This window comes from Sciurus vulgaris, assembly GCF_902686455.1.
Source record: "Sciurus vulgaris genome assembly, chromosome: 2".
Taxonomy (NCBI): Eukaryota; Metazoa; Chordata; class Mammalia; order Rodentia; family Sciuridae; genus Sciurus; species Sciurus vulgaris.
Window position 1 is genome coordinate 193,837,635 of NC_136462.1, and position 22,060 is coordinate 193,859,694.

Sequence of the window (22,060 nt, forward strand, 5' to 3'; positions counted from 1 at the left end):
GCGTCTTTGGGCCACCCTACTCTGCCAACCACAGGCTCAGCCAGGCTGGCGGGGTCCCCAGGACCCTGGAGGGGAAGTGGGGCAGCTGCGGGGCTGGAGGGGCAGGGCCGGCACAGCTCACGCAGAAGCTCTGGCGGGAAGGGCTGGGCTGGGCGGGAAGGGGCTGCAGCACCGAGGGTCCCCGGCCAAGGCCTTGTGATTGAGTGGGGCTGGGGACGTCAGCAGCAGGCCGACTCTTTCAGCCTTTATCCCCAAAAGGAAGCTGCGGGAGGGCAGTGCAGCCTTGTGGTGTGCGCAGGCTCAGGGCCGAGCATCTAGGCCTTGGCTTTCCACACCCCAGCCCGAAAGCCCTGCTGCGGGGCGCGGGCCTGGCAGCCCCAGCTCTGCCCACGAGGTGCCATTAGCACCCCTCCCTCCCGCCCCCCAGTTGCAAAAACCAAGTATGTCTGCAGATGTGGCAGATGTCCCCTGGGGGCGACTCCTGGCTTCCTGGTCCCAGTGGCGAGCCCATTTCCCTGCATCAGGAGAGTCACCTGGAACTTCTTCAGAGCTTCTTGTGTTGAACAAGCATCTGTTGAACCATGGCCCACCCAGCATGGTGCTGGGACACCTGAGGTGGGACCCCTGGTCCCCTACGTTGGCCGCTAGGAGCACCAGACAGGGAAGCAGGCTGGGTAGGGCGGGGCTGTGGGAGCAGCCCAGGGTGGCCGAGCAGAGCCAGGGTACACTGTCCGTGTGACCGGCCTGCTCTGGGCTCTTCACTAACAGAGCCATACCTGTGGCCTTTAGCGCCTGATCCCTGTCACTTAGCACAGTGCTGGCCATTTCGTGGTCTGGTCAGAACTTCGTTCCTTGTTCCAGCTGAGTTGTATTCCAGCATGTGGACTTGCCAGGTGTCCTTGTCCGTTCGTCAGTTGGTGCACGTTGGGTTGCTTTGACTTTGTGGCTATTAAGAATATCGCTGCTGGACATTTGTGGATGAGCTTTTGCATAGGTTATGTTTGCTGTGGTTTGGAGTAAACGGCTCCGAGTGGAAATGCTGTGGCCCACGGTAACTCTTTTTAGCAACTTCCAAGCTGTTTTCCAAAGCGATTGCCCTGTTATATCCTGGCAGCAATGCCCAGAAGTTTTAGGTGGAGGTTGCCAATTTGCCTGTTAACGGGAGCCAGTGCTGCTAAGGGGCCCGGTGCTGGAGGACCGGCCCTCACTCCCTTATGGGAACAGCTGGAGTTGAGCAGTAACTGTCCCCTTCCACGGGGAGAGAATCTCTGGGCTACCACAGTCCCCACTCTGCCCTAGAGTCTCACCAACTTTGAGACTGCGAGGCACATCCCTCGCATCAATGCCCTGGCCCTGTGGGGACCCCAGGTGACCAGCAAGTCAGTGGCATTCACGGAGCACAAGACCACCCTGCTCTCAGAATGGGTGTGGCTTGCCAGGTGGGGCCTGGGAACCACAAGCAACCTCTCAGGCTGCCACTTGGTTTCATTAATACAGATGAACATTTATTGGGCCCCTGCTGTGAACCAGGGGTACAAGGCCTTAGTGCAGGAGGCCTCTCCTCCACAGCCCCAGCCCCGAGCCAGCCCCAGCTCGCAGGAAGAGAAGCTGAGCCCCGAGAGAAGGGACTGGCCGAGACCCCAGGGAGGCCCCGCCGGCGAGGCTGCAGGTCTGCGCCCCTCGGTGTTGGAGCTGGGGCCTCTGCAGAAGCTCCCGATGCCTCGGTCCCTCCTCTCTGCCCTCCCTGCCCTCCCTGCCCTCCCCACCCAGGGTCACCGTGGCAGTTTTCACTCAAGAGAAGAGAAACCTCCTGGCTCCAGCCGCCTGCTGCCCTCTCTCCCTCTGCCACTGCGCCCTGGCCCTGTGGACAGATGGACGAGCAGCCGCGGGCTCCCAAGTCAGGCCTGCAGGCCTGCCCAGACGCAGCCTTCCAGGTGCTTGGCACGCAGGGCGGGGTCGGAGCAGCGGCCGGAGGAGAGGATGGCAGCTCCCTGTTCACAAGGTGTGCTGGCCAGGGGCAGCTTCCCGCCAGCCCCAGGGCCTCGCACATCACACATGTACACTCACGTGCACATACACACTCACACATGTGCACACACTCATGCTCATACACTCACATACACTCACATGTGCACACACATGCTCACACATATATTCACACATGCACACGCATACACATGTGTGCACATATACATATGCACACACACACATGCCCCTACACTCACTCCCTCACATACTCACACACATACACATATATATTCACATACTCATGCACACACAGTTGTGCACATATGCACTCGCACATGCACACACATACACATACATATACACAGTCACACAAGTGTACTCTCACACAGACACTCACATATACACATACACATGCCCCCACATGTACACTCACTCACAAACACGTGCACATTCACACTCATACACATACATGTACATATACACTTACAAAAGTACACACACATAACACAACACACATTCTCACACATACCCATGCTTACCCGTGCCCCCACCTACTCACACATACACATGCACATATACACTCATACGTGCACACACACATATAACACTCACAAACATGCTCACACACATGCACATACACAAACTTGCTAACACTTACACGTGTACACACACATCCTCACCCAGACATACACACAAATACTCTTACATACACTCACACATATGTGCTCACATATGCACATACTCACACATGCCTCATGCATATACACACTCATATGCACCCCCCATTCACATGCATACACTCATAGCACACAGACTTACACACATCCACATCTTCACACACATACACATTGACAAACATGCTCACACACACATACATGCACACACATACATATCCCACACGCACATGCACACGCACACCATGTCACTCATTCAGCATCTCCCCTGCTGCAGCCAGAACCAGGTAACATGGCCCAGCAGATGCCTGCAGCGTGGGCTCCTCCATGCCTTTTGCTGAGAAGGTGCTGCTCACCAGGTCTCCCACTCACCCACTCACCTGCTCACCCACTCTTCTGCTCACCAGCTCTCCTGCTCTCCTCATCTCCCGCTCACCAGCTCTCCCACTCTCCCCCTCACCAGCTCTCCCACTCTCCTGATCTCCCGCTCACCAGCTCTCCCACTCTCCCGCTCACCAGCTCTCCCGCTCTCCCCCTCACCAGCTCTCCCACTCTCCCGCTCACCAGCTCTCCCACTCTCCTGATCTCCCACTCACCAGCTCTCCTGCTCTCCTGATCTCCCGCTCACCAGCTCTCCCGCTCTCCTCATCTCCCCCTCACCAGCTCTCCCACTCTCCTGATCTCCCGCTCACCAGCTCTCCCACTCTCCCGCTCACCAGCTCTCCCACTCTCCCGCTCACCAGCTCTCCCGCTCTCCCCGCTCACCAGCTCTCCCGCTCTCCCCCCTCACCAGCTCTCCCACTCTCCCGCTCACCAGCTCTCCCACTCTCCTGATCTCCCGCTCACCAGCTCTCCCACTCTCCCGCTCACCAGCTCTCCCGCTCTCCCCCTCACCAACTCTCCCACTCTCCCGCTCACCAGCTCTCCCACTCTCCCGATCTCCCACTCACCAGCTCTCCCGCTCTCCTGATCTCCCGCTCACCAGCTCTCCCGCTCTCCTCATCTCCCCCTCACCAGCTCTCCCACTCTCCTGATCTCCCGCTCACCAGCTCTCCCACTCTCCTGCTCACCAGCTCTCCTGCTCTTCTGATCTCCCGCTCACCAGCTCTCCCGCTCTCCTGATCTCCCACTCACCAGTTCTCTCGCTCACCAGCTCTCCCACTGTCCCGCTCACCAGCTCTCTGCTCTCCTGCTCACCAGCTCTCCTGCTCTCCTGATCTCCCGCTCACCAGCTCTCCCGCTCTCCCACTCACCAGCTTTCCCTCTCTCCCGCTCTCCTGCTCTCCTGATTTCCTGCTCACCAGCTCTCCTGCTCTCCTCATCTCCCGCTCACCAGCTCTCCCACTCTCCCCCTCACCAGCTCTCCCACTCTCCTGATCTCCCGCTCACCAGCTCTCCCACTCTCCCGCTCACCAGCTCTCCCGCTCTCCCCCTCACCAGCTCTCCCACTCTCCCGCTCACCAGCTCTCCCACTCTCCTGATCTCCCACTCACCAGCTCTCCTGCTCTCCTGATCTCCCGCTCACCAGCTCTCCCGCTCTCCTCATCTCCCCCTCACCAGCTCTCCCACTCTCCTGATCTCCCGCTCACCAGCTCTCCCACTCTCCCGCTCACCAGCTCTCCCACTCTCCCGCTCACCAGCTCTCCCGCTCTCCCGCTCACCAGCTCTCCCGCTCTCCCCCTCACCAGCTCTCCCACTCTCCCGCTCACCAGCTCTCCCACTCTCCTGATCTCCCGCTCACCAGCTCTCCCACTCTCCCGCTCACCAGCTCTCCCGCTCTCCCCCTCACCAGCTCTCCCACTCTCCCGCTCACCAGCTCTCCCACTCTCCCGATCTCCCACTCACCAGCTCTCCCGCTCTCCTGATCTCCCGCTCACCAGCTCTCCCGCTCTCCTCATCTCCCCCTCACCAGCTCTCCCACTCTCCTGATCTCCCGCTCACCAGCTCTCCCACTCTCCTGCTCACCAGCTCTCCTGCTCTTCTGATCTCCCGCTCACCAGCTCTCCCGCTCTCCTGATCTCCCACTCACCAGTTCTCTCGCTCACCAGCTCTCCCACTGTCCCGCTCACCAGCTCTCTGCTCTCCTGCTCACCAGCTCTCCTGCTCTCCTGATCTCCCGCTCACCAGCTCTCCCGCTCTCCCACTCACCAGCTTTCCCTCTCTCCCGCTCTCCTGCTCTCCTGATTTCCTGCTCACCAGCTCTCCCACTCTCCTGATCTCCTGCTCACCAGCTCTCCTGCTCTCCTGCTCTCCCGCTCACCAGTTCTCCTGCTCTCCCGCTCACCAGTTCTCCTGCTCTCCAGCTCTCCTGCTCTCCCACTCACCAACTCTCCTGTTCACCAGCTCTCCTGCTCACCTGCTCACGCCCCTGCTCCTGCACTCAGTCCCCACACTGTGTGTACTCCTGCACCTGCCCTCGCCCTCAGGAGACCCCTCTACTGCACCAAGCCCCCCAGGCTGGCTCAGTACCTCCCCTCACAGTGCCACATGCTGGGGGAGGCTGAGAGTACCTGGACAGAATTGCACAGGGCCACAAGGGCTGAGGACAGGGAGACAGGGCAACTCCACAGTGGCTCAGGGCATATGAGATCAGGTGGTCTGGGAGGACCTCTGAGGAACACACATTTAATTCAAGGCCTGAAAGATAAGCAGCGCCACCCTTGAGGAGCAGAGAGAAGGGTACCCTAAGCAGGGGGTACCCTAAGCAGGCACAGGCCCTGTGGAGGCAGAGTGAGCTGGGCACTCTGGTGGAACCCAGGGGACAGAGGGGGTGCTGTGGGATGGGGGCAGCGGGGAGGGCTGGATGGAGGTGGCAGGGACACCTGGTGCCTGTTACTGTTGCAGGAGTCGTTTTCTTTCCACTATTGGAGCAAACGAAGGAGCCTGGGGAGGGGGCCTTGTCTGAGGTGGCACCTCTAGTGGCCCTGGCTGCTTATACACACGCGCGCACACACACACACACACACACACGGGCACGTGAGCACACATGCTGAGATAGAGGTGTGGAAGGCACACCCAAGGTCACTAATGGTTGTGTCAGATTTTCCTGGGCTTACGTGTTTTTAAAGTGTAGGTTCATTGCCAGCATGGATGAAACTGGAATCTTTGCATAAAAATAGAATGTCCTTTTTTCTTTTTTTTTAAAATAATAATGTCTAACATTCCCTCCCTCCCTCCCTCCCCCTCCCTCCCTCCCTCTCTCTTTCTCTCTCGCTCCCTCTCCTTCTCTCCCTCTCCCTCTCCCTCTCTCCCTCTCCCTCTCCCCCTCTCCCTCTCCCTCTCCCCCTCTCCCTCTCCCTCTCCCCCTCTCCCTCTCTCCCTCTCCCCCTCTCCCTCTCCCTCTCCCCCTCTCCCTCTCTCCCTCTCCCCATCGAGCTCTTCATAGGTGCTGAGCACTTCTTTAATAGGTGCTACATCCATTTTACAGATGAGGAAGTTGAGACTAATAGACATAAAGCCCCTGCCAGGAGGCACACAGTTAGTGAGGGTGGACTTGGATCCTAATCAGAGTCTGACTCCAGACAGTTTTTTGAGTTGGAAACTGGGTACCCCAGGCCTTGGGCTGGTTGGTCTCCTGTGGGTCTGGACCTGGCGACCTTGTCCCCTCCATCTCCTCTTGGTCCTCTCCACCTGCCTGGCCCTGGAAGATCCCAGATTCCAGCGTTCATCAACTATTAAAGTGAGCTTTTGGCAATTTCTAAAAATATCTCTGTTTCATTTTTTGGTTTTGGCACTGGGGATTGAACCCAGGGCACTCAACCACCAAGCCACATCCCAGCCCTTTTTATTTTGAGACAGGATTTCACTAAGTTACTGAGGCTGGCCTTGAACTTGAGATCCTCCTGCATCAGCCATTTGAGTTGCTGGGATCCCCAGCGTGTGCCACCACACTTAGCTGGTAAAGTCCCTTCTTCATAATAATTTCTAAAAGGCTTTGAAATATGACGGATGTGCTTTGAATCTCCTCACTACTGCCTCCAGGCTATGTGACTTTGGGTGGGTGTCCCAAACTCTCTGAGCCTCAGTTGTCCTCTGTAAAATAGAGGCTGAAAATAGGGTTCCGGGGGAAAGATCCACAGGATACCAGCCAGGGTTGGGAGGGTGCCAGCAGAAGTGGCCACTGTTACGACGGGGCCTCCGAATGTGTCCTCTGCTGAGCAGGCCTTGCCAGGCCCTGCAGGGAGCTGTGGAGCCTGGAGGAGGGAGGCCGGTGCCGGTGATCACGGCCTGGCGTCCCTGCCGGCTGAGGGAGCCCGGCCAGGAACGTGCTCCCACCCGCTACAGATGTGGCTTCATGGACTCTCTGTCTCTCTGCCAGGCCTTCGTCAAGATGGTTGGGCAGCACGCTGCCCTCCTGGAAGCCCACGTGCTCCAGGCTGAGCGGGACCACAGGGCCTTTCCGCAGGCCCTGAGGAGGTGGCTGGGCTCCACCTTCAGAAACGTGAGTATCTGCCCCTCAAAGTGAGGAGGGCTTCTCCCAGAGTGGGGAGAAGGTCGGGAGGCAGAGTTCAAGGGTCGCATTTCCCTTCTGCAGGCAGGAAGTGGTCTGCCTGGCCCTGAGGGCTGCGGGGTGGCCGGGAGCTCCACCTTCCCCTTCCTCGGGCACGTGTCTCTGTTCGCCCTGCACCTCAAGCTTCATCGCCGTAACTGCTCACGTAACACAGTCAAAATGTATCGAGCACCTGCTGTTTGCCAAATACTGAGCCCCGTTCGGGATTACCGTGATAAGCAGAAGCAGCCCCCCACCCCACCACTCTGTCCTTATAAACTAAGGACAATGACAAGGCCACATCCAGGATGGAGGCCAGGAAGGGCCTCGTAAGGGAGGCTGCACACGTCAGCCTGAAGCAGACGGAGGAGCCTGGAGGGTGGAGGTGGTCAAAGGTCTGAGTTCCACATCTCTGTCCCGTCTGGGATCTCCCCACGACCCCACAGGGATGGAATGACTGTCATGTCGCTTTTTCTGATGCAAAACCTGAGGCCGGGTGGGTTGTACGACGAAGACCTTCGCTGTTCAGAACACGCTCGCCGCCTGCTGATCCTTGAGCCCAGGGACGCTGGTCCCGTCTGGAGACCGTCTGGTCGTCCCAGCTGGGGCCAGGGGCTTAGGCGTGCAGTAGTGGAGTCCTCAGATGCTGATAGGCGCCCACGGCGCACGGGTGGCCCCACTGCAGACCCTCCCAGCCCCAGAGGTGCGCGCCAAGCTGCGGTGGATGATGGCACCCAGGGCTCGCGTTGGTCATCGCAGCGCTTCTTGGGCGCTGGCTTCTCAGACAGCCCTGAGAAAGGCACACGTGTCGTCACACCGTCCTACAGAGGGGGAGACCCGCCAAGCTGGCTGGGCAGCCTCACCCCTCACAGGACGGGCACCTGGCCCACCGGCTGCCCTGTCCTGCCCTCGTCGGGTCTCGGTCCTTGGGCTCTGCCAGGCCCCCTCTGTGCCTGTGGCCCTCCCGCCTGTCCCGTACCTGCCTGTGTCTTTCCGCTGCTCCAGGGCTTGTTGACCGCCCACTGCTCACCAGGCCCTGCTGGCCTCCAGGTGCACCCACGCACCTTTCCCGTTGGCCCCTATGCAGCCCTTGCACTGAATTTGGCTTTTGTAACCTCCCCCCGGGGCCAGGCGGTGCATTTAGACCGTGAGACTTGGGATGTCCCCTGGAGAGTCCCTCTCCGGTGCCAGACCCCGGCTCCTCGGCTCAGCTCCTCTTGCCCTGTCCCTGCCTAGGGCACGCGCCCCTCACCTGGCTGCCTCCAGAGCACAGTGGCCTCACGGATCGCAAGGTCCAGGAGCTCCTCTGGATCCATCAGAGTCCAAGCCACTTCCTGGCACCTCTCCAGACAAACTCGGTCTTTCTGCCTTTCAGTGACAATGAAATCACAGGGGCCACTCTTGTCCTGCCTTCCCTGAGTCCCAGGGAACATTCCTAGGTGACCAGGAGCCCATCTCTGCCACTGACTGCTTTAGAGGATGTCGGGTGGGGGGGGGGGAGGACGGATGACTTGGTGTGGCCACGCTGAGCCCACTAGACCGCCAGTGCTGAGGGCCCTGGGCTCTGGGCTTCACCTCCCCTGCTGGACTGTGTGGCCCCCAAGGTGTCCCCAGGCTCCCACGGCCAGGGCCAGGCTGGCAGAGGAGGTCAGCTGGGCTGGAAAGCCAGGCCTTTTGGGTCCCCCAGCTGCTCCTGCTGCAGGGTCCCCCGCGGTGCGGCTGGGCACGCTGGGACCTGCCCCCTCTCTCCACCGCACAGCACGCACAGCACGCTGGGCGCAGGGCCCCAGGCTACCTGTGGTGACTTGTTCCAGGAAGCACATCCCAGCCCCAGGGGTGAGTCATTCAGCAAACCGGGTGCTGAACTTGGCCCCACTGGGCTTGCTGGGGGAGGGGTGTGCGCAGACCCGAAGGCTTCCAGGGAGCAAGCCGAGCCGACTCCAGGCCCCACTCGTTAAGTAGGTCTGATCATTGTTTCAAAGACGAGGAGACTGAGGCCCCCAGGGGTCCCCTGTCCCAGGCAGTGTGCGGGTGCCAGGCCCAGGGCTGGGGCTCTGCTCCCCGCGGGTGATTGCAGACCCTCCACCCTCCGATGGTTCCATCCCTATTCCTAAAGCCAGGATTCTGAGCCCCAGCGCCTGCTCCCGGGCCCTTCTCTTGAGGCTGTGGCTTGAGGCAGGTCCACTCCCAGCCCTTCTCCCTGTGTGGCTGCCCCCAGGCCCGAGGCCGGCAGGATGGCAGGGTGGGGTTGAGAGAGCAGTGGCTCCTTGGGTCCTTTCTTGGGGCTCAGCTCTCCCCTGGGTTTGGCTCCCCTGCAGGAGTTCAAGGCCAGCCCAGCCCAGGCTGCCCCCAGGAGGCTGCTCTCCACCCCTCACCCTGCTCTGCCCCAGGTCCCCAGAGTGGGGCCTCCTCTGCCCAGGGACCCCGGCAGGCCTTGCTCCTGCAGCCCCTCCCAAGGGAGGAGGCCTTCCTCTGCGCCCCTCCCCCACAGCCTCCCCATGCGTGTGTGGGGACCCCTCCAGGCCTCAGCCCTCACCCGGGAGCCCTGCCGGGCGTGGGCATCCGCCTTCCCTGCCCTCTCCTCAGCTGGGATGGTGGTTGGGGCAGAGGCCCAGGAAACCTGGCCTGTCCTGAACCGTGGCCACCTACTTCCCAGGTCCTCCTTCCACCTCCTCCTCACTCTGCAGCTGTAGTGGGAGGCCTGAGGGGTGGTCGGGCCTGGGTCCCCAGTACCCCAGACACAGGGTGGGGAAGCAGTCCCAGCCCCTCCCAGCACAGAGGTCCTGCCCCCCCCCCCTTGGCTCTGGGGCTGGATGTGGACTGTGGGGGGCTGGCGCTGGGGGCGCTGGGGGCGTGAGAGGTCCCCGCTGAAGCCCGGGCTGCCCTCTGCCTTTGAGCAGCCGAGGAAGACGCACTGGGTCCAGTGGCCTGGCCCGCACTACCCGGCACAGGAGGGGCCCATTCCCACTGACACAGGGGACGCGCTCTCTGGTCAGCAGCCCGTGTCCTCGTGCCGCACCACATCGAGGTCCAGTTTTCAGTGATATATCGAGGCGTCCTTCACTGTTGCAAGCTTCCAGCCGGGTTGACCTCCCTTTCTGTCCCCTGTCCCCCACCCCGTGACATCTCTGCCAGGGCTTCCTCCCCTGGCTGAAGGCTTGGCTGTCCATCCTCCTGTCGCCTTGGGGTAGGCGCGGTCTGCCGTCTGGGGAGCCTGTGTCTCTGGGAGAATATAGGCGTTGACCAGATCCCGAGAACGTTCGGTGGACAGCTGCTCCCTCTGGCCTGCTGCTCTGAGGGTCACGGAGCCCCTGGGGAGGGGCCTGAAGCCAGGAGCTGGATGAGGAGCATGAGCTGGTCTGGAGCCAGGAGAAAGGAGCTCCTGGCAGAGGGACCTGCAGAGGGACCTGCAGACGCCAGGGCTGTGGAGCCACTGGGCTCGGCGCGTGAGCAATGGTGGGAAGTCCAGTGTGGGCGCCCGAGTGGGCGCAGGGGCGGAGAGGTCAGGGAGGTGGCAGGCACTGGGCCCCAGGGGGCCTTCAGAGGGGAGTGCGAGCTCACAGGCGTGACTTGGTCAGATCTGTTCTGCTGAGCGGAGGCGGAGGGCGTCGCTGTCTCCTGAGCCTCGAATGTGGGAGCGCCCAAGTGGGCCAGCTCCCACCCTGGAGCAGCAGGGCCAGGCCGTGGGTGGAGGAAGGGACAGGGCGGCAGGTTGACTGCCACCCTCCAGCCGCGGCTGTCACACCCACAGATGCCCTGGGGCCACTGGTAACAGAAATGGGTGTGTCTGCCACCGAGGCAGCAGGGAGCGAAGCTCACCCCTCACCTAAAGGGATGCAAGTTGCTTGGCACCAGCCTTGCAGAACTAGGGACCAAAAGTGGCCAGATTTTCCTGTTTCAGGGAGAAAGTTGGACACGGGGTTTATCTGAATCTTCCAATGTCTCAAAGTCAGTGACCAGTTTTTCAAAATGCTGAACATCATGCAGAAAAATCTGTTGTGTACCCGGGTTGTGCCCAGCACCCTCCCCAGCTGTGCACTTTAGGGGGCTGAATGGGCCCCCTCAGGTCCCACCCATTTGGAGGCCTTGGAGACCAGGGAGCGTGGTGGGCCCTTCTTCAGTGCCCTGCACCAGCTGCAGCCCGAGCCTTTCAGCTTTTAGCAGCAACCAAATTAACAGTTGCCTAGCGGCCAGCAGTTTTATTGAGCATCTACTACACAAGAAGTCTCAACGTCCTATGATAACCCCAGAGATAGGTGTCATTTTCCAGTTTATAAGAAAGGGACCTGAGCATCAGAGAGTGCTGTTCACTTACCCAGGGCCACACAGTGTGGTTACAGAGCCTGGGTCTGACCCAGCCCTCAGCTTGTTCAGTGTGTCTCTTCTCTTCCCCTGGGCGGAACCGTGGCCCCAGTGCCTGGGGTTGCAAACTAGAGAATCTTCGGCCAAAATTGCTCCAACCGCACATGTTCTTTGGGCTGCTGAATACTTGGATGTCTTTAATTTCAATTCATTGCAGTGTTTTATTTCTTTGTTTCTTTGTTTTTTGGGATTGAACCCAGAGGTGCTTTACCACTGAGCCATATCCCACGCCCTTTCTACATTCTTTTGAGAAAGGATCTTGTTAAGTTACTGAGGCTGGCCTCGAACTTACAATCCATCCTCCTGCCTCAGCCTCCCCCGTAGCTGGAATGACAGGCATGTGCCACGGTGTCTGGCTCATTCCACTGCCAGTATTTTAGAAAAAAAATTTACAGTCTACACATCTGGCTCCTCCCTCGTTGGGCCCACCTTCCCTTCTCAGTACCTGTCTGTGGCACGTGAGTCGCTGCCCAGGTTGAACACCGCGGGTGTTCAGTGACTGCCCCTCGGTGGCTGTTCAGAGGCCTCCGAGGCCTTCGCTGGCTCCAGGCTCTGGAGGCGTCTCCAGGCAGGAGCCGGCAGGGTCGTCATGGCTGGGACAGAGGCCATGGTGCCCGGGCAGAGCTGCCCAGGAGTTGTCGGCGTGCCGGGTCTGGCGTCCTTCCCCTTTCACCCCTGTGGCCCCCCAGCCCTGTCCCCTCCCTGCCCCATCCAGCCTGGAGCAAGGAGGCTTTGCCTCCGGGGCACCTCCCGCTGCAGGATCCCCTGGAAGGGCGCCTCTGGGGGAGCCTGGCGGGGCCTATCGGGTGGCGGAGAGTGACCCCCCGCCACACGGACCCAGAGGTTCCCTGGCGCCTTCTGGCCCCAAACCTGCTTCCTTCTCCTGCCCCAGCAGCCCCTGCGGCACTGGGCAACCCGAGCAGATGGCGATGGTAACTGGACAGTGGTGGGCAGCTCTGCCCACCTGCTGCCGGGCGGCTCCGGGCGCAGCGCAGCCCTGTGACAGGCTTGCTGTGTCACAGACGGGGGGGTGGCTCACGTGTGGGGAGGGACGGGCCCTGGCAGGCTGGTGGGGCGGCGTCCTGGCCGAGGTCTGAGGCGGCGGGAGGAAGGTCCTCTGCAGGGAGGACTTTGTACCCGGGGGCTGTTGGTTGAGGCCTGGGGCGTGGCCTGACCCCCTGCTGTGGGACCCACTAGGCGCTGGCCTCCCATCGTCCCGCCAAGGGACGGGCAGCTTTCCCCGTCTGGACTCACACTGTGGGCTGGGTGCCACTCCAGCCCCGGTCGCAACAACCTAAAGGTGCCCGCCTGTTCCTGGGAGGCCAACGGCCTGGTGCTGGAAGCCTCTGGCCCTGGTGGCAACGTCGGTGACGTTTGTGGGGACACATTTTAGTCCCTCCGCGCGTTTCCTGTAGACGGGGGCGTTTTCCAGGAGGAGGAGCTTGGCTGCGGGCGCCCGTGGGCTCTGGAGCCCGCGAGCTGGTCTGTGCCCTGACCTGCCGCTTGCCCTGGGCCGGCTCAGGTCTTGGCTTCCCTCCGGGCAGCAGCCTTTCCTGGGGGCATCGGTGGAGGACGGAGGTGCAGGCGCTGCTCCCTGGCTGCCTCCCTCCAGGTGCCTGCTCCCACCCGGGCCCTGGGCAGGGCACCGAGACCCGGAGACTGGACGGGAGGGCGGGTCTGCGTGTCCCCACGCCGGCCGGTGCTCAGGCCCTCCTCACCTGTTCGCTCCCGCTGTCCTGGAGGGAGGCAGGTTGCCATCGCTGGCCCCGAAGTGCCACTGAGGCAGGCCCACGCTCAGCTGGCAGAGGCGAAAGCAGGTGCCAGGGCGTCCCTTACCTGGGCTGGCACATAGTAGGCGCTCAGCAGGGACCTGCCGCTGGGACTCTGTGGACAGTTCCCACTGGGGGGCTGACCATCCCAGCCGGGCTCCCACAGCTGTGGTGTCAGAACACGCCCCAGAGGGAGTGTTGCAGCGACCGCTAGGCCTCAGCCCCACCAGCAGGAGGGGACGGGGCAGCTGGCTGTCCCTGGAGCCACGTCTCTGTGGACAAGCTCCTCTGCTCACGCACAACCAGCCTGGCCAAGGCCATGGCGGGGGACCAGGCCTCCTCGGGCCCAGCCTGGGGATTTGTCCCCGGACGCTAGGAAATGGACAGTCACACACCCACAGGGGGCCACCTCTGCCCTTCCCAGGTGTCCCCAGGCCTCCGCCCCAGGCCCTGGCTCCTGCTGCGCGGAGATCTCCACCTCTAGCCGTCCCTGCTCCGTGGGCGTCCTCTGTGCTGCCTCTGCTCGTCACCACGTCTGTCACCGTGCCTCTGCCCCCTCCGTCCCTGCCCATCTTCTCGCGTCTTCCTTGTGTCACACACACGAATCCCACTTTGCCCGCCCCCGTCCCTCCAGCTCCTCCTGCCGCCACCCAAGGAAACAGGGTGGCCTGGTGACCCTGCTGACTGGCGGGAGGGTCTGGGCAGGTCCAGGCTGCTCTGCCGCCAGCCAGTGGGCAGAGCATGGCGCCCACTGCCCCTGGGAGCCCTGGTGTCCTCATGAGGACCTAAGTGCCCCCGAGAGGCTCCCTGGGGACCCTGATGTGTGGGGAGCATCAGTAACGGCTCGGCCTGAGCCAGGCCTGCCCGTGGCACAACTCCATCCTTGCCAGCTGCCACCCCACGGGGTCGTGCCCGCCCGCGCTCCTGTCCCATCTCCATGGCACCGGTACTGCCCACTGCCCCACGGCCCCTCCAGCTGGTAACTGCTCGCCATTCCAGCCCCGCGGCTGAGCCCATGGAAGCACCATGTGCACGGATGCCAGGCGACCCGTGCCCACCTCTGGCTTCTGTGTTGCTTTAGAAAGCGGGCTGGGGCCGCGGCGCAGGCAGCGCTCCAGCCAGTGCGCACGAGACGCTGGTTCCACCCCCGGCACCACGGTGAGAATGGCTCGTGGCCAGAGCTCTTGGGAGCCTGGAGCGGGCTGCCCGCTCTGCCTCCTGCGCCCAACAGAGCAGAGGGGTCAGGGGCGTCCCGGGGAACAGGCGAGGAGGACTGGGAGAGGGAGCGCCTGGCGCCCGCGGGCGAGGCCAGACTGGCGGGGCTGGGCGGCGTGGTCAGCAGCGGCAGGCCCTGCGTTCCGTGGCCCAGAAGGGTGAGTGTCACAGTGATGCCCGCGATGCCCCAGCTGGGGTTGGGCACCTGCACGAAGGACAGTCCTTCTGCCGAGAAGCCCTGGACCTTGGCTCTGCTCGGGTCGGCTCTCTGCTGGGAAAGTCAACCCGTCTCGATCGGCAGTGATCCGTCCAGGTGCCCATTCTGACAGACGCTGTCACGCCTTGACACAACGCCAGGCCCAAAAGCCAAGGTCAAAGTGCCTGGTACTTGGGGTGTCCCTATAGTTCACCAGAAAGCCTCGGGCAGAGGGGAGATGCCGGTACTTCATGCAGCGGGAATTGGAGCAGGGGCTGCCGCTCAGGGCTGGGCGGCACGGCCTGGCCTGGGACTCTCCACCCTCTGGCCTCCTCGCCCTTCGTGTGTCTGGCACCTCTTTACTGGGATAGAGCTGGCCCCAGAGGCCCCGGCAGTGCCCCTTGGAGTGTGTATGGGAGCCGGCAGGAGGGGCTCAGATGATGGGAGCAGAGTGTTGGCACTTCAAGAGAAACGGAAGCCAGGCACAGGGGCCCATCCCCGAGGCTGAGGCAGGAGGATTGCAAATTAGAGGCCAGCCTCAGCAACTTAGCGAGGATGTGTCTCTAAATAAAACAGAAAAGGCTAGGGTGTGGCTTGGTTGCTAAGCACCCCTGGGCTCAATCCCTAGTACAGTAAATAAATAAATAAATTTATTTTTTAAAAAAAGAAAGGAAGAGAAGTGGAAGAGCAAGGGGGGCCCTGCTGGCAGGGCTGGCTGTGGCCATGTGTGTGCCTCCTGTGGCCTCTCGCCGGCCATTTATTGAGAGCCTGCGGGGCAGGCCTTCTGATTGACAGGTGAGCCACGCCTCTTAGTGGCTAAGCAATGTCCTGGAGCTTCTAGTTTTGGGGACTCCTAAACTGAACGGAAGCAGAGCTCGGGCTGAGTCCTGCGGTGGTGCGGGCGCCAGGTCTGAGCGCCTTTAATGCTAAAAGTGCAGCATTACCAAACTGCCTGGGCGGCTCACAAGCTCAGGGTGGCATTAATGGCGTCTGAACTCAGGGAGCTGTGATGACATTGAAACCGGCCCGTCTTCACTGAGCACTAACTAGCTTCCAAGCCCCCGCGGCTCTGTGAGCATCACACCCCACCAGGCAGGAGCTATCGTCATTCTGCCTTCCAGATGAGAAAACAGGCACAGAGAGGTTGGTAACTTGGCCAAAGTCACACAGCTAGGAAGGGAGACTTTGCCATCTGAGGGTCTGGGACACATTTCGTCGCACTGGAGGAGGGACGCTGCTGTCCACGCTGTGTGGGGCTTTTGAGAGGGTGTCAAACTGCAGATCCCAGATCCTCCGTGACTCCCGCTTCTGTGCCCACCCTCATTCCCGGGAGCAGCAGGAGTCTCACAGGAGGGAGTAGACAGGTGGCAGGGTGTCCCTGGGTCTTCAGAAACGAGTCGGCATTTACCCCAGGCCCTCATTGCTGGCTCTCCTGGGTGGACTCAGGGCAGGGCCTTCCCTCCCCACCCTGCGTGGAGCCTGGAAGCGCCCTGGAGCCATGGCCGACACCCATTCTTCCTTTATGCCTCTGGGCTGCTCCCCAGGGCCCGGGGTCCCCAGCCCGAGGCCAGGCTTAACTGCTGCGTGTCTAGCGACCCGATTCTCGATTCTCGCTGTTAATGCTGAGCTGTGAACCGCGGCTGCTTCGGAGCCCTGGGGTGCAGGGAGAGCAGAGGGCGCAGAGCAGCGCACGGTGCGGTGGAGAGAACGGGAGAGGGTTACGGGAAGCCAGAAGGTGCGTCTGGGGCGGGGAGGTGGCGGGAGCGACCCCCCAGGAAGGTCAGTGGCTGCAGGGGTCTGGGCACGTGGGCTCTGGGCACGTGGGCTCTGGCCGCGAGAGGAGCAGGGTCCCCGTCTGCGAGGACTCGGGCCCGGAGGTCCTGAGCTGCACTCTGCCCTCAGTCTCACCCGATGGCTCTGCAGGCCTGGATGGAGCTGCCCAGCTGGGAGGCCGCGGGCTCAGGTGGAGGTGACTGGATGTGTGCCTGTGTCAAGCCCAAGGTCTTCTTGGAGGCACCTGGCAGGGCTCAGTGGGAAGGCGTCCGAGGCGGGCACAGCCCTGGGTTCCGTCCGGTGTGCAGAGAAAGGAAGCATCCAACAGCAATCCCAGTGCCCTCGGCCAGTGAAGCAGCAGGACGGGACAGTCAGCCAGGACAGCGACCAACCACCTGCTGGTCTTCTCCAGGGTGGCCGCTGCCCTGCCTTCCCCCTGGGCTCCCTGCCCCTCGGTCTGCGCTGGACGAGTTGCATTGGATTTGGGTTCAGGGCTCTGGCCCCCGCCACGTGGCTGGGCAGCCCCGCCTCTGGAGGCCCCCTCCGGCCCTTGGTGGCCAGCTCCCCTCCCCTCCCCTCCCCCCTCGGCCCCTGGGAATCACTAACCTGCCTCCAGTTCTCAAATTTTGCCATTTCAAAAATATTCCATACATGGAATCAGAGCCTGTGACCTTTGAGGACTGGAGTTGTTCACTCACAGTGACTCCCTGGAGACTCATGTGCTGCTGCAGGTGGAGCCAGTGGGGCTACGGGGAGGAGCAGGTGACAGGTGGATACGGAGGGTGGAGCGCAGGGCTGGAGGTATCCAGCCACCAGGCACCAGGGCAGAATGAGGTGGCCTGGGAGGGACGGGGACCAAGCACATGGATCATGTGCAGTGGGGTGGGCCGGCGGGTCCCGTGTGGCCAGGGCTGGCCTGAGTGTGCTCACCCCCGTGCTCCTGGTCCCTGGACCCTTTCTCTAGCTTTGGGCTCTCTCTCTCTCTCTCTCTCTCTCTCTCTCCCTCCCTCTCTCCCTCTCCCTCTCTCCCTCTCCCTCTCCCTCTCCCTCTCCCTCTCCCTCTCTCTCTCTCTCTCTCTCCCCCCCTCTCTCCCTCTCCCTCTCTCTCTCTCTCTCTCCCCCTCTCTCTCTCCCTCTCTCCCTCTCCCTCTCTCTCTCTCTCTCTCTCTCCCTTTCTCTCTCCAGGGCCCTGGAGGTGAAGGCGCCCCTGTGGGCTGGCTGAGCCTGGCTGCCACCGAGGAGAGAGGCTGGGAGGCACCGGCAGGAGGTCTGGAGTGGGGGAGGGCAGGGCAGCCAGGCCTTGCCTCAGGCTGGGTCCTTCTGCTGCAGCGGGAGCGACTGCAAGCGGGAGATTTCCAGGCGGGCCTGCAGCGGGGGCATCTCTCTTTCTGCCTGGACAACCTGTTTATTCGATGGCCAACAGCTGATGGCACTGGTGGCTTCTCCGGGTGGCCTTGTGGAACCTGACCAAGCACCAGGTTGCCTTTGCTCCTTGCTTCCGGAGCTCACTGGTGCACTTTCCAGTCTGTGCAGACGGACACTTCCCAGGCCAGCCAGCGAGGCCGGCAAGGAGCCTGTCGATAATTCAGCACGGAAGTGAGCTGACAGCAACCCGCTGCCAGGCTTCGGCCAGCTACTGCGTGAGCTCAGAACAGGGACGTGGGGACCGGACACTGGCTGCATCCGCGTGAGGCTGCCCCTGGGGAGGTGGCAAATCTCCTTTGCCAGGGAGGCCACTGAACGAGCAAGGCCCCTGGCCATCCTGGCCACGGCTCGCTGGTCTGTCATCCGAGCTAGGAAGGACTCGCCAGCCGCGGTGGTGGTGCGCGCCTGTGATCCCAGCCACTTGGGAGGCTGAGGAGGGAGGATGGCAAGTCCAAGGTCAGCCTGGGTGACCTAACCAGACCCTGTCCCGTAAAAAGGGCTGGGATGTGGCTCTGCGGCAGAGTGGCCCAGGTTCAACCCCCAGTGCCACGCACAGAGGACTCTCCTCCATGGGGCAGCTCCCGTGCGTCATCCTGGCTCTGACTAGGTCATCTGCTAACGTCCCCCAAATTCCACCACCACCGTCCGGCCTGGCCCTTTGTCCCGGGGGCTTGCTTGGCCAGGAGCGCTGGTCCCCTGCGGGCCTTGCTCCAGGTCCACGCTGGCGGTGGAGCCTTCCGCGAGCAGCCTCTAGAGGGGCGGTGCAGACGAAGACCACGCCCCAAGGCCACACCCATCCTGCTTTAAAATCCAGTTCTGTCACCAAGACGGCTAAGGAACGTCTGGGGCCCAGTGCACAATGCATGGCCCCTTGGTCCCGGGGATTCAGAACCGCGCCAGCGCTGCTCCAGGCCAGAGGCCGGCGGGTGGAGGGCTGCTCACCCCGCCCGCCCTGCCCATCGCACACACCTGGGGAGGAGTCACCCCACCACTGGGGCTGAGTAAGCAGTCACGGCCTCGGGCTTGACTGTGGGCCTCAGCCTGGTGTCCACAGGGAGGTGCACTCTGCAAAAGCCACCACTGTGTGTGTCATTTATTTTGAAATGACCTTTTTACTGCATAACTTAGGATTTAGAGGAGAGTTGCAAAGACACACAGAGAGTTCCCGTGGCTGCCTGAGTTCTAGTGTCCCTGCTGTTGTCATCTGAGACCCTGGGACAATTGTCAAGACCAAGACCCTTTATCAGAACTCAATTCTAGTCTGTATTTGGATTTCGCCAGATTTTCCTGTCCCGGCCTCAACTTGAGTTTCCCGTAGTGGCTCTGGGACCTGGTCAGGCACGGACACCGGCTTTAACCACCCAGCAGCCTAGGGCGGCCCTGGCAGGTGTCCTGGGCCTCTGAGCCCTGACGTGGCGGAGGCCAGCCCCCGGCCCTGCCCTGGATGGCAATCTGCTTCTGGGTTTGTCACCCACTGCTCCAGAGTCCCCTGGGTGCAGGCTCTGGCAGGGAGATGGGGCAGGCACAACCAGGGAGACCAAGGATGCACACCACAGTGGCATCCGCGGGCAACCCCGATGAGATCGGAAAGTCTGGAGGGGACAGAGGTGCAAGGACCTGAGTCAGGACAGACCCCTGCGAGGACCAGGAGCAGAAGAGTCCCCGGACAGATGGCTTAGGGAAGGGCAGCTCAGGCCAGGGTTTCAGGAGGCAGATCAGCTTGATCACGGGCTCTGAGGCACCAGGCAGATGCCAGAAGCGAGTGAGGAGGGCTGGGAGACCGCTGCAGAGGAGGGCCCACGTCCCCTGCAGAGTGGTGGCTGCCCATTGCACTGTCCAGAGACCAGATCTTTCCATTGCTCTTAAAGGAGATTGAAATCCATTTTTAAAAGGGAAATGGAGCAGGGCACAGTGGCGCATGCCTGTAACCCCAGCAGCTTGGGAGGCTGAGGCAGGAGGATCACAAGTGTGAGACCAGCCTCAGCAACTTAGCAAGGCCCTTAAGCAACTTAGTGAGACCCTGGTTCAAAATAAAAGATAAAAAGGGCTGGGGATGTGGCTCGGTGGTTAAGCGCCCCTGGGTTCAATCCCCAGTACCCACCCCCCAAAAAAGGGAAATGACATTTCATTTCCAACATGAATTTGGGAGGATGAGCAGGCGGAGTCGAAGACGGGGTGTGAGGGGTGGGCGGAGTTGAGGGCGACCCCAGTGCCTGGCTGGGACCATTGGGGTAGACAGAGGTTCTGCTCAGTAAGTCGAACCTGACAGTGGGCAGGTCTGCAGAGTCCCTCACGGAATCTTGGCGTCCTCGTTTGAGAAAGGGCCGCGACACCCGTGCGCACAGGCGCTCCCTGAGCAGGCCTGGCCGGCAACCAAGCGGGGATCACTCCGCATGAGAGGCGGTGTCCCGCACCCGAGGCCCTGCGGGGTGACCCTGGTGCAGCAGGAAGGGTGCGAACCCAGGAGAGAGGGCTGGCGGGGAGGAGGGACCAGGCGCAGAGACAGCACTGTCCCTCGACCAAGGCTGGACAGACCAGGTTCTGGGTCAGAGCAGATGCTCCAGAGAGCCCTAGTCCTGGCGGCTGCGGTGGCCCCACTGCCCCCACTGGGCTGTCTCTGAGTGAGCCTGGATCTAGTGGCCGGTGCCAGGAGCTCAGAGGAGCCTGGTTCAGATCCTCCTCTGCTGGTTTCCGTGTTAACGCCTTTCCTCCAGCTGAAAGCAGAATCCATGGGGATCCAGGAACTTTCCGGAGCTGCTGCTGGGGGCTCACATTGCCTCCACAAGACTGCCCAGCTGGTCCATGTGACGAGGGCAGCCTGGGCACTGCGGCCACCCTGGGAGCCCAGCCCCATGCTCTGTCACTAGGCCTCTGTGGGCTCCCTCTGCCGCTAGCTGCTGTGGTCACTGGGCCAGCAGAGGCTGGTCTAGGCCAGGCTGGACAAGAGGGCTCTGGTGGGAAGGGGGCTGGCTCTGCGAAGCTGCCCAGCCCAGCCCCGGGGTAGGAGTGGACAGGCTGGGGCCAGCGCCGCTTACGGAGAAAGGGGAGGGCTCTGCTCGCAGCCCTCGGCGCTGGAAGAGGGGACTCTGGAGCAGACACCGACCCTGCAGGCAGGACAGTCGGGTGCAACCTGGGGTACAGAGAGCCCTGAGCCAGGGTGGAGCAGCCAGGCCCAGCCCGGGGGAAAGCCCTGGGGACTGGCCAGGGCAGTGGCTGGTGCCAAAAGCTGAGAGGAGCCTGGTTGGCACCGCAGGCCAGCGTTTACAGCTGAGTGACGCCAGCCTCTCCGAGCTGCTTTGAAGGGGGCGTTGCCCCAGGTGCTGCTTCACTGGCCCTTGTGGACACTAGAGGAGACAGCGGGGTAAAGGGCAGCAGTCACTTTGCATGGACTCCGCAGGGACTGTGGCTCCCTGAAAGGCACGCGTCTGTCCAGCGGGGCCATCTCTCTTCACCCTGCAGGAACGTGGGTCTCTTGCAGGTAGGTAGCTCATTTTCTTCTTAAGAAAGAGAAATAGGCACTTTACATCTATGCGAAACCCCCAGTTCTCCAGTGTTAGAGACGAACTCAGTCGTAAGTGAGCACAGTCGGCTGCTGACCAGGGTCACCAGGTGTGGCCTCTGAGTTGCCTGGAAGGGGAGAGTCCTGCCAGTTTTGAGGTGGTGAAGCAGAGGCCGAGGGGACATTGGGCTCTGCTGAGGGCACAGACGCTCAAGCTGGGCAGGCCCAGGTTCAGATCCCAGCTCTGCCGATTCTGAGTGGGGGTTTGTGGCCAAGTGACTCTCCGAGCCTCAGTTTCCTCTTTTGCAAGATGGGATTAAGGACTTCTGCCTCCCAGGCAGGGGGAGGCAGTGGGTGGTCAGGATGACCCCGGGAACCTCAGGAGCTGGCCTCTGGCAGGGCTGCAGAGCGGCTGCTTCCTCTGGGCCGCAGCCTGCTCACGTGCACCTCCTGGCTGCTCTGAGCCCCACGGACTGGGCTTGCTGTGGTTACCCACCAGCCACCAGCCAAATGAATTCAGGCCCAAGGACAGTCAGCGAGGCAGGCCTGGCCCCACATCTGGAGGCCAGTGGCAACGTGGGGAGGAGCTTGTCACTTCTCTTCTCTGGGGGAGGACAGGTTTAGTTCAGAAGCTTGAGCCCATCTGGCCTGCCCTTGTTTTTGTAAATAAAGTTTTATTTGAACGCCCAC

At 61.7% G+C, this 22,060-nt stretch overlaps 1 protein-coding gene across 4 annotated transcripts in view; it reads left to right on the forward strand.

The window, feature by feature from the left end:
* BCAS4 (breast carcinoma amplified sequence 4) overlaps nt 1–22,060 on the forward strand; it is a 54,188-nt gene that overhangs the window by 27,491 nt on the left and 4,637 nt on the right. For 3 of the 4 annotated variants that reach the window (XM_079126977.1, XM_079126978.1, XM_079126980.1), the window contains 2 exons: nt 6,961–7,083; nt 7,177–8,091. In XM_079126977.1, the coding sequence (XP_078983103.1) occupies nt 6,961–7,083; nt 7,177–7,464 (411 nt within the window). In that variant the 3' untranslated portion in view covers nt 7,465–8,091. Of the gene's footprint in view, nt 1–6,960; nt 7,084–7,176; nt 8,092–22,060 lie in introns of those variants that run through there. The other variant, XM_079126979.1, reaches the window with a different exon arrangement.